The 12,439-nt window shown below is 43.7% G+C and overlaps 1 protein-coding gene across 1 annotated transcript in view; it reads left to right on the top strand.

Annotated features, from left to right (window-relative positions):
* Positions 1-11,403, top strand: part of RDH10 (retinol dehydrogenase 10) — a 30,039-nt gene extending 18,636 nt beyond the window's left edge. Inside the window, exons 3-6 of the mRNA XM_065902878.1 lie at positions 5,297-5,395; positions 6,586-6,731; positions 8,836-8,967; positions 9,075-11,403. Of these exons, the coding sequence (XP_065758950.1) occupies positions 5,297-5,395; positions 6,586-6,731; positions 8,836-8,967; positions 9,075-9,198 (501 nt within the window). The 3' untranslated portion in view covers positions 9,199-11,403. The remainder of the gene's footprint in view (positions 1-5,296; positions 5,396-6,585; positions 6,732-8,835; positions 8,968-9,074) is intronic.
* The last annotated feature ends 1,036 nt before the right edge of the window (positions 11,404-12,439 follow it).

Here is a 12,439-nt window from a genome sequence, read left to right as displayed (position 1 = left end):
AAGTGGTCTGGAGGGTTGGAACTGTTGGGAGTTAATTTGGCGTAAACCTAACACTCAAAAGATTTCTCAAGATATGACATGTCATGTCTATGTCCAGTCACACTTCTGTTTAAGAAGTTCTTGTTTATATTATAAATATGACCTTTACAGTTATCTTTCAAAGGTCCCAATGCTTTGAAGAGGAACCCTGAGGAGCTATGGAGATATTAAACTTGCGAAGCATGTTTTCATAGCAATGTCAGTGTCCATTTGAATATCCTTCTTCTTTCTTTTCTTTTTAATCACATAGCAACCCTGTCAGCCAGCGGCAGGTTATGATATTGGAGTCTTGTGATAAAATTCATCACAGGTAATCCAAGGTCTCTTATCACACTTTTTAGCCAGAGTCCATTACTAAAAGTTTTCTCTTTTGCAGATAAACTAATCCCTCTGGGTCCCTTCCAACTCTAAATTGTCTCCCTGAACATACAAACTGGTGTATACTAGTTGCTGACTCTGAGCCCCCCAACCCTGCCCTGATCAAGAATCAACCACGTTTTCCTGATGACAAACTAGATGTCCTCCTCTGTGTCTCAGACATGTGAATAAGAGAACAGATCTTGGAGTGCAGGCTTCCCTGGTGGCCCAGTCAGTAAAGAATCTGTCTACAGTGCAGGAGACCCAGGTTCGATCCCTGGATGGGGAAGAGAAATGGCAACCCACTCCAGTATTCTTGCCTGGGAAATCCCTTGGACAGAGGAGCCTGGTCGGCTACAGTCCATAGGATCGCAAAAGAGACTCAGCGATTATACCACCACCACCGAATAGGACCTGAAGTCCCCATCAGCACAGTCAGACTTAGGCCAAGCATCAAGCTAACCTTGCCAGCTACCATTGGGACCTGCTGACTCTGGTGACTGACGAAATGTACTTTGTTTAGAGAGCCCTTGACTAGCTGGTAACTCCTGATAATTCGTCCTTCAGCAGTGTTCAGCAGGCTCTCTGAGTCGCCCCTCTCAGATTCACTGTCAGCAGCCCGTGTGTGAATTTACACTCAAACCTTTTGGGTGTGAGCCGCAGATTTGCTCTTTATATTCTTCTAACGAGTCTGAGACAAAGTTGAAGATCACGAACCTGAGCTTGACCTGACTGGTGTCATGGCAACTAGCACTTCCCCTCTTGCTGGTCCCCCTCTCACGCGTGCTACATTATTTGTGCACATTAGTGATTCATTACCAAGTGCCAGGTTTCTTTGTGCTGTCAAACCGTGTCAAGGACGGAATATGATGTGCTATCTCAGATGTCACCCACCAGACTGTCGAGGGCAAGAGTAATTAGAAAGGAAAACTTGTCGGGTTACTCTGGAAAGTTCCTGAGAACACGATGCTTTCTCGCCACCCATTTACAGCCTTTTTTTTTTCATTCCTAACATAAGGACCAGGCTTCGTGTTGATCAAAGCGTATGTGGTAATGTGCCCCAGACACAAGGCTGGGGTTTGGTTGTGGAAAGAACGCCTGGGCAGTAATTGCTCGCCTCCATTCAGGCAGCAAAGGAAATGATTAACAGCCTCAGTGCTCAGTCACGTGGATCAGGCTCCAGCCTGAGCTGTGCAAACTTGGGTTTAAAAAGAAACCTGAGCAGCCCGGTATGAAAGCTTTTCCCCCAGGCTTGCCTCCGCCCGGCACCCAGGAGGAGCTGAGTGGTGGCCACCAGCTTTGGAAGACAATCAGTCGGGGTCCCAAGGCCACCCGGCCCTTGAATGGGGTCACTTCCCCTCCCAGTTTCCTCAGGACGTGGTGTGTTGTCCCTGGTCTGGCCAAGAGTTGTAGTATCTGTAGTGTTAGATCTGTAAGTAGTGAACCTTTCTAGATGAACATAGGCCTTTGGCTTGGAAGGTAGAAAGCACAATGACACTCTGGGTTTTGTTGCTACAGAAGGCCAGATTTGTCCCTGATGGGGAAAAGAAGTCACAGATTTTACAAGAATCTTTGACTTGCCACACCCCTTAAAAAAAAAAAAATCAACCCTTCCCTCTAAAGAAAGCTTCATACTAAAACAAACAAACCTGTGTCACACTTTACTAGCTACTTAAAATGAAGCCTGTTTCCCTAAAAAATATGTTTACAACACATAGTTGGAAAAGACTTTAGTCACATAGCTATATTTGGATCCTTTTGTTTCTCTTGTTCTTTTTTCTTATTTCCTTTAAGCACAAATTCAGCAGCTTAAATGTCCCTCCAAACTACTTTGTGGGGTGGGAGGGGAAGCAGGTTCAAATCAGACTTTTTAGAATATGCAGCTGCAGCACGCTGCTTTTGTGAAGGATAAACCAGAACTGTTTTCTATTTGTTGTACTGATGTAACGCAGTTTGATGCTGGTGAGTATGCCAAGTTGCTTCAGTCATGTCCGACTTGTTGCAACCCCATGGACTGAAACCCGTCAGGCTCCTCTGTCCATGGGATTCCCCAGGCAAGAAGAGTGGAGTGAGTTGCCATGCCCTTCTCCAGGGGATCTTTCCAACCCAGGGATCGAACCCACATCTCCTCTGTCTCCTGCATTGGCAGGCGGATTCTTTGACACGGTGCCACCTGAGTATAAAAGTCTCTGCTTAGAGACAGGAATGAGACCTGCTCACGTGTTCCCCATCATTGCTTGGCCGATCGTAATCTGGTCCTGCAAGTAGTGGGTGTTCAAGAAATACCAGTTGAAGGAAGTTACTTCCAGCAGGGCTAGAGGGGACATGAATCCATTTTAGAACCCTGCAAGAAGTTAAACTTAAAAACAGTGAGGAACTTAAGACAGTTACCTGCCTTCATACGGGCTGGGATATGGATTAGTCCTTTAACACCTGCAGGCACCAATGTGGAGCATGAACATGGAGAAGTCATTAGAGCCAGCCCACTGGGCGTCTGGGTTTCTGGGGAGGGCTGGCCACCTGGTAGAGTTAGCATGGAAGCAGCCTGGGGATGACCATGGTCAGCAACTCAAATCTGTCGTCACCACGTAGCAAATTCCTGCTAGTATTCTGTACTGTATGTAATTGCTTAGGATTTACTCTCAAGTCCTTCTAATTTCTTAACTTAAAAATAGGACCTTCATGGTAAATCGAGCCTTCTCTTCCAAGACTAGGGAAACGATTAATACTTAGAAGTGATCTCTGGATAATGTCAAGACTAAATTTTATACTTTTGAGCTAATCTAGAAACAATTGATTATAATCAGATATTTAAAAGAAGACTCATAGGCATGAGTACTGAAGGATGTGTTTTTAGTTTAGATTGACGTAGATAAGCTTCCCTGTGATGTTACTTTATTGTAATTCTGTGATATAGTGCTCATATACAAGTTATAAAGCCTAGAGTTTGCTGGTGCTGTAAACTGAAACAACCAAAAAAGCCCAAATTACCACAGAACATATATGTCACAGTGAATGATACTGGTTATATGGACCAAGTCAGGGTGAATGGAATAACATTAAAGACTTAACACTCTTAACTACCTGTGTTAGAAAATTTTTAAGGGGCTTCAGTGACATAATTAACATAAAGCACTTTGAAAAGCGTGAGAGGCTGTGTAAATATGTGATTGATATTACACTTTGAGTTATATTAGAGTACTTTGGGGGCAGATTGTCAGAAGAGTTGCGCTCATGGGGAAAACTGTACAGATGAGAATAAGCAGGACCCAGGCTTCCCTAGTAGCTCAGTTGATAAAGAATCTGCCTGCAATGCAGGAGACCCCGCTTTGATTCCTGAGTTGGGAAGATCCACTGGAGAAGGAATAGGCTACCCACTCCAGTATTCTTGGCCTTCCCTTGTGGCTCAGCTGGTAAAGAAACTGCCTGCAATGCAAGAGACCTGGGTTCGATCCCTGGGTTGGGAAGATCCCCTGGAGAAGGGAAAAGCTACCCACTCCAGTATTCTGACCTGGAGAATTCTATGGACTGTATAGTCCACGGGGTCACAAAGAATGGACACGACTGAGCAACTTTCAGGGAACAATGATGCACAGCCCACAGGGGATGTAAGTGGGGACTGGGGTTATATGATGATCAGGAGTCAGACTGGGGAAGACCTTGGGCTACTTCACAAAATTTCACCTGACAACTGAATGCATCATGGATTGGAGCATGGAAAAAACTTCAAAGTTAGTGGAATGACTGATCTTGTCCACGCAAAAGTTATCAGAGCAAATCAAATATGTGTGCAGTGATGTCTTAACCAGGAAATCCTCTGAGAAGGGAATGCAACTCTTCTTTAAGTCCACTGGGCAGTGTTTGGGCTTTTTTTTTTCTTAACTTCATAAATCATGGGAAGCTGTGTTGGCAGTGGGATATAACTCAGCAGTAGATGGATTGCTCTTTGCTGCTTTCTTTTAGGAAGCAGGTTATAAAACTGTTGGGAGCCTAGTGGAGTAGTTAATAGATTATCTGAAACAATTTGAAGTAATTTAAAAAAAGAAAAATTACAGCCTTGTGTCTTGAAGGCATGAAAGCTAGAGGGAAAAGAGAGGTTTAGTGAAATGAGAAATGGATGCCACTTCTGGGTCCCCTGCCCTGGAGCTTCTGCCACATGCTCTGTCCCCCTAGGGCTGGTCACCTGCCTTCACAGGAAAGACACTCCAGGAAACCCCACAGCGGAGCCTGGTCAGTCAGATGCCTTAAGCTGTTGTCATGTAAAATTAGCGTTAGGACAGAGTTTTCATTAAAACTATTCTGTACTTTTACCCTCGTTCTTTACACCTAAAATACTTGACCTCCTGTGAGCAGACTCTGATAATACAGCTTGGATGTTTGAAGATGCTGCTGAAATATCTTAGCCTTCATGGGTCTTCACGTAGTCATGAGGCAAACATTACAGGAGCCTCCTGTTTGTAGGCAGCAGGAGGTCCCTCCCAGACCATGAGATGCTGCACTCAACTGTCACAAGCATGAAAAGAGCTCTGACCCAGGAGTAGTTTAGATTAGCAGATAACTCACTTGAAAGGTGATAAAGCGCCTTCTCCTAATGGCTTTCTTTTCATCTCTGGACATGGTCCCCGAAAGCGCTTGTGTTACAGTCTTGTGGGTCACGGCTTGTAATAGGCCTGCCATGCCGATGACACGGTGCTGAGTGAACCAGGACGCTTCGGGGATCTTCTCTTTTTGATAAATGTGAAATATTTTAAAACAAATTGGGAAATATAGCATTATATGAATAAAACTTTGTTTCATGATCTTGACTTGGTGGGGTTTTGGTTTGGTTTTGTTGTTGTTTTTGTTTTTTAGGTGAAATCCAAAGGTCAGTTCTGAAGCTTAACGTCTCCTTTTCTTTCAGACCACTAAGGCTTTTCTTCCTACCATGTTGGAGATTAATCATGGTCATATTGTGACAGTTGCAAGTTCCTTGGGATTGTTCAGCACTGCTGGAGTTGAGGTTTGTCTTTATAAAGCATTTCCTTCTTTCAGTGAGTTCACCTCCTCACAAATACAGTACAGTCCTAGAAGCGTGCCTGCTGCCCTCATATTCCTGCAAGCTCTAGGAAGGTACCTGTGTGCTGTCGTGGAGTGCACGCCAGCACCCACCAACTCTACATCTTCTGCCATAAACTTAACACTAGTTTGACAGACCAACAGCAGCAGCAGAAGTAGGTGGGCCAGTCCTGAGTATGGCCCCATTCTCATAGCAGTTTTACTTGACGACAGTGGGAAGACACAGGGTCAAGATGAAACTGGAGGGCGCTGGCAGTGCCCCAGAGAACAGATAAATGAGGCTAAAGGTTGACACTGTTTTGGTCAACTTGTCAAAAGTGAGCTATCTTGTGTTAGCTCCTCAGATGAGATGGTTGGGGTGGGTGTGAGGTGTCTGCATGGTAAGTCTGTGGAACTGGGCCTAATCAGACCCTGTTCTTCACCAACTTCAAGTTGCAAAGCATGCATGTGTTTGTTCTGTGTTGTTTGTCCCATGGGTGCCTGCAGCAGAAAATAGAAAACATCACCCCATGCAAATATGCAAAAGGATACACAAGAGACGGCTTCTACATTGTACATTTCCATTCCTAAATTTAAAGTTGGGTAATGGAAAAGAACTCCCTTTCTATACTGTGAGTCCTTAGGTTGAGTTCTAGTTGAAGTTTACAAGGTGAAGTTATCATTTCCATTTTCACTTGGCCCTTAAAAAGAAAATTGGATCATAACAGCTCATAACTCCAGCTCTAGTTGCCTTTGTTCTCCTAGCATTAATTTAAACAAACTGGTTTTTCAGTCTCCTTTACTGAACAAGAGGCCATTTGTAAATTTTCCAGACACTTCAAAGTGAGCCTCTCTCCATTTTTAGCCCCAGCTTGTTAGCTTTCATAGACTCCTTTGTGGTAACTTCCCCCAAAGTAATCTGATACTTCGTTGATGTGGCAAAAAGTGTTCATCTGTTTCTGCTGTTGCTTTGAAAATATTATTTCTGCACCAAATCACATCAGATACCCGTCTTTTAGAATGCTCTCCTTTTCTTTGCTTAGTCACCTGTAACCTTTTGTATCAGACATGTAACCTGAGTAACGGGGCGACTTGGGGCTTGGTCTGGAATGCGCACTATACTGAGTACCTCTGCCCTCTCTGCTGTGCCCCTAGGACTACTGCGCCAGTAAATTTGGAGTCGTGGGTTTTCATGAATCCCTGAGCCATGAGCTAAAGGCCGCAGAGAAGGATGGAATTAAAACGACGCTGGTCTGCCCTTACCTGGTGGACACTGGCATGTTCAGGGGCTGCCGAATCAGGTCAGTAAAGGAGCTGCCTCGGTGCTGACGATTAGCAGTTCTAACAAATCATCTTTCCGTCTTGGGAGACTATGTGAAATCTGGCAGCCTGGCACTTCAATAGCTGACATTTTAGCTCACGTGTAGTTTTTATTGGTCAAGGTTTGTAAAGTTGACGCATGTGTGATTGACAAGCAAGGGCTGGTATTAACTTGCAGAAGGCAAGGATCATCAGTAGGAAATGACCTCTCTACCTTCAGGGAGCAAATACCTAGGATTTTGCTTAGAAGCGACTTCTTTGGAAGTGATTTTCTTTCTTTAACACAGCACAGTCCCTCAGTCATGTCTGACTCTTTGTGACCCTGTGGACTGTAGCCTGCCAGGCTCCTGTGTCCATGGGATCCTCCAGGCAAGGACACTGGAGCAGGTTACTGTGCTCTCCAGGGGGTCTCCCAACCCAGGGATCGAACCCGCGTCTCTTGCATCTCCTGCATTGGCAGGCGGGTTCTGTATCACTGCATCACCTGGGAATCCCCTTAACATCCATGTTTGCACATAAATGTGACTTTGGTTTGAATACAGAACAGTGTCACTGCCGCTGAGGAGGGTGGCCTTTCTTCCGGAAAGACCCTTCCCACTTTTGGGAACTTCCTTTTTGCAGAGTGTCTGTAGCTAGAGTCACTCTGACAGAATGAGAAGAAACACAGATTTTCTACAAATGAAATAAAACACCCCCACAGTTTGAAAGGGGGCACGTGGGAATAGCCATGTCAAGTCATATCCGACTCGAGCTACGCAGAATAAACAAAGCCGTGACTCACGAAGAGGACGCTTGCAGAGACATGTTGGCGGCGAGGTCTTTGCTTAGACAATTGGAAAGACACAGCGAGGCCAGCGAGCCAGGTCCCGGTGGTCAGGGCCATCTCGACTCATCCTGAGCCCGGTGCCAGTCTCAGACTGGGGATGGGCTGGACCCCACCTCTTCCCGTGTGTGTGTGTGTGTGTGTGTGTGTGTGTGTGTGAATGGGCTGGACCCCACCTCTTCCCGTGTGTGTGTGTGTGTGTGTGTGTGTGTGTGTGTGTGTGTGTGTGTGTGTGAATGGGCTGGACCCCACCTCTTCCCGTGTGTGTGTGTGTGTGTGTGTGTGTGTGTGTGTGTGTGTGTGTGAATGGGCTGGACCCCACCTCTTCCCATGTGTGTGTGTGTGTGTGAATGGGCTGGACCCCACCTCTTCCCGTGTGTGTGTGTGTCTGTGTGTGTCTGTGTGTGTGTGTGTGTGTGTGTGTGTGTGTGTGTGTGTGTGTGTGTGTGAATGGGCTGGACCCCACCTCTTCCCGTGTGTGTGTGTGTGTGTGTGAATGGGCTGGACCCCACCTCTTCCCGTGTGTGTGTGTGTCTGTGTGTGTGTGTGTGTTTGGCTTTTGCCTCTTACAAACTTAAGAACCAGTTGCAGAGGGTCTGAGGAGCTCTGTCTCCTAGTTAGCATCACAGCGGGTGTCCAGAGCTCTGGGGGGACAATGAAAAGTGAGGGGAGTAAATTCTGTTAAGTTACTTCTGCGGGTAACTGGGTGAATTCAGCTGAAGGTAGGCTCTCTCCTGTGGCGCACTCCCATTTCAGAGACACCACCCCCCAAAAAAGCCCCAGGCTTTTCCTCTCTGGGTATCGGGGGAGGCACACAGCTGAATTTTATTTCACTCAGGAAACTTTATGTTGGTGTGTACACACCATCATTTGAACTACGCTTAATGCTAAGTTTGGCATCCTGTTTGGGGTTACTGTTTGTTATGTCAGACACCCTTTCTTTTTTCAAAAGAAAAAATAATAATAATTTGAAATACATTCCAAGGCATTTTGAAAACATAACTTTCTCACTTTACAGAAAAGTAGACCAATTCTGATTTTCTTTTTAAAATAAAAAAAAACTTGTTTTCCAAACAATGCAAATAAAATATGTTCACAGTAGGAAAATTTGGAAAATACAGTGAAAGCACAACGAAGTGAACAAAACAGATTGCAAATCCTGTTGCTCAGATAACATCACCCTTCGTGTTTTGATGTGTATTTCCAGCCTTCCATATTTTGTGTGAATTCTTAATTTCATCCTTTGAATGTGTAACTCCCAGGAAAGAAATCGAGCCTTTCCTGCCCCCTCTGAAGCCCGATTACTGCGTGAAGCAGGCCATGAAGGCCATCCTCACCGACCAGCCCATGATCTGCACCCCCCGCCTCATGTACATCGTGACCTTCATGAAGAGGTGAGTGTGAGGGGCCTCCCCCCTTGGCAGGCCTTCCCACACCCACCCCGTAACTTAACAAACACACCACATCTCACATTTGCTAACTGTGACTCTTCCTTTTCCAGCATCCTCCCTTTTGAAGCAGTTGTGTGCATGTATCGGTTCCTAGGAGCAGACAAGTGTATGTACCCATTTATCGCTCAGAGGAAACAAGCCACAAACAACAACGAAGCAAAAAACGGAATCTGAGGATCTTTTTTGTACCGAATGTCATTTCTACCAGAAGACGATCAGGATATCTTAGTCCGACCCACATCAGCTTGACTGATACTCTCTGGATTCTACATCCGTTTTTTTTTTTTTTTTCAAATCAGCTTTTTACAAAAATAAATAAAGTGTAAATTAACTGACTAGAGTACTTGGAAAACGTGATCAGCAAAAGTGAGCTTAAGTTGTTGCCAACGGGGTCCTTTGCAGGTAGAACCCTAAGACCAGTCCAGTCTTTTAGACAACCGCTGCGTGACGTCACCAGGCCACCATTATTATTATTTTTGGAATGAACAGGAAGTCTCAAGATGATAATGACTGTGTGTTTCACGTGTTTGTTTTCCTTCATTCCCATAGAGTTTATTAATTCTTGTAATTAATCTCTAGCAAGTTGACACCCTTGCAACTTCAAGGACTTACAGTGCTGTATTTTCTCATGTTTTCTAAGTTTCAGCTTTGCAAAGCCTGTGTGGCTCTTTCATGGTGTGTATATATACAGCTCTTTTAAAAAGGCATTTTGAAATCTCCTTCAATTGGAAGTAGAGGATGTTTGATTGTTTTAGTAAAGTCATGTGATCAGGTCTCTTTGTAAAGTCACAATGACCAAATTGTTGGTCGAATTTTAAAATGTATCTCTGAGATCTTTCCTTAAGGATCTATTCCTCTGGAGACCTATTTATCCAAAAAAAAAAAAAAATCATAGATTTTCTACCTGTGAATTTTGCTGCATACAGAAAGTGCCCTTTCCTAAGAAAGTTGCTGTGTTTCATTTCTTTGGTTGAACTTTGATCTAGAATACATAGCAGCTCTGCAAAGAAACAATTTCTAAAAGTGGGGACTTGTGCAAAAACGTCCCAGTTTTTGTGCCAACTATGATTAGCAAGGGGGAAAAAAATCTTACACTATGGAATACATATGGAAAGGTGTAAAGATTCTTTTGAAAGTTTTATTCACATTGTAGAACAGCAAATGACATTTTTACAGTATTTTTTTGTAAAGCAAACTATTTTGTGCCTTGAATTTGGTAAATGTGTATTAGTGAAACGTTGTAAAAGTGAACTGCTACCTCTGTATCTAAATGTATACCATCCACTTGTAAATGACTATAAACTATTATGTGATTGCTCTTTTTTTTAGAATGTCTTGTTTAAATAGCGGCCAATGTTTTAGGCTATTCAAATAAGCCATCTTTTACTAATTAATTGGGAGATTTTATAAAGGAGTGATTAAATTTAAAGACAACTTACATACAAATGACTGTGTGATCATTAGTTATCAGCAGTATTGTCGGGACAGGCACTGTGTCCTTATTTTCTATGCCATATCACTCATTAATGAAAAACATTTGAACGGCCTTGTGTTCAGGGACACTGGTAGGTTAGGGTGCCCTACACTCACATTTCCCATGTTACCATCTTCTCAGATTAGATACTTTATCAAGGGCTTGTTGATACTAAAGGTGGGGAGATAGAATTCCATTACCTGTGTGTTGTCCGGCTGCAGCACAGATGAGCTCTGCCATGTATCCACATATAGGGAAGTACTGCCTCACCGCTAGGGTCCCCAACACTGGTCTTAAGAAATAGCTTTATTCAGTGTTTAAATTTCTTTTTCTAAATGATAACTAAACTTGAAGCCATTGAGGCACTAGCTATCTCTTATTTTCCATTTTGGATTTTAAGTACAGTTGACCCTCAAACATCACAGGGGTTAGAGGATCAATCCTCCATGTAGTCAAAAATCCATGTATAATTTATAATCAGCACCCTGTATCCATGGTTCCTCCATTCCCCAATCCCCATCTACTGGTTCCACCAACCACAGATTGTGTAGTACTATAGAATTTACTACTGAAAAAAAAATTTGTGTATAAGTAGATTGGCACAGTTCAAACATATGTTGTTCAAGAGTCAACTGTGCTTTGAAGTAAACCTCATATAACAACATGGGTGGAGACATATTTTCAGTGGTTCTCCCGGTGTGCCCGTCAGTTAACCCCGAGCACCCTCCAACAGGATATCTGTTCCAATACTCTAAAACCCACTTACCGATCTTAAGGCTAAAGCAAGTCTCCCCTACATTTAATTTTATTCTCATATGTTGTCATTTAAACCTTTTCCTATTATTGTTTGTTGTTGCCCTGACAAAGTTGTCCGTCTCTAAATTCAATAAACAAAATTCATTTAACTTTTTGGTATAAGTCTTCAATTCCCATGTCTCAGCCTTAGTTGAATTACCTCTGTGACTCTTCCTTGAATGCCATCCAAATTCTCTTTCCCATCTTTAGCTGTGGAGCTGGGAAGGGGACTGAGTCAATGCAAGCTCAGGGCTGCAGGACTCCCACCTGTCGCATTGCTTTTCTCCACACTCCTGTACTTACCCTAAAGGTACATTAATGATGCTCTTCTCCCCAAAAGTGACTCTCTTCGAGTCAACCCTGCCCACTTCTGTTGATCATTTAAGTAACTGCCAAGGCTGCTTTTCTGGCTGATTATTCATTGACACCCTTAATTCCACTTTGAGATTAATGCTGACTTGGAATATGTTACCTTTTTCTGTTGTCTGGCCCTTGCAGGCACTGTTTAGGGCAACTGGGCTCAAGGCTGACCCCCTAGGGAGGCCACTTCTGTCCCCTAGCTTGAACTGGTTCTCTCTAACCTCTCAAGCAGCTTAATTGTAATCATATTGAGTGGAACCCAGGAATCAAAAGTTTCGAAGGCAGCAAAGATAAATTCCAACTATTGTTTCCCCCCTTGATCTATCAGGTTCGTTGGTCTGTCACAAAAGATTAGATGAGCTTGACAGGATTGAACTACATAAAGCCAGACTGGTGGGTGGGTTTTTGTTATGTTCTTTTTTTTTTAAGTATCCTGTTTCCTTGAAAGGCTACAGCTTTCAAATTTTTCCCCAAGTTGACGGGGAAAAAAAAGTCAAATGTCTTTTTCAAAGTTTTCTTTTCCAACTGGCAGAAAGAATTTGAAATTGGTGTTGACCTGAATCTTGGAAATTTGCTTTTGCCTCCAACAAAATATAAAATCAGTGAGGGCTGGTCGGGGGGTGAGGGGGTAGTTCTTTCCAGGTCAATTTTATTGCCTGTGTCTGATTAAAAAGAGTAGAGAAAGCAAGGCTGTAATGGGCCAGAAGTGGCTGGGACGGGGCGGGGAGCATCAAGCCAGCATTTGTCCACACTCAGTTTAACAGATAAACCAGGCATCTACTAGGC

The sequence above is a fragment of the Muntiacus reevesi genome, chromosome 12 (assembly GCF_963930625.1).
Source record: "Muntiacus reevesi chromosome 12, mMunRee1.1, whole genome shotgun sequence".
Taxonomy (NCBI): domain Eukaryota; kingdom Metazoa; phylum Chordata; class Mammalia; order Artiodactyla; family Cervidae; genus Muntiacus; species Muntiacus reevesi.
Note: the sequence above shows the minus strand (reverse complement) of the source record. Positions and strands in the feature narration are given on the sequence as shown.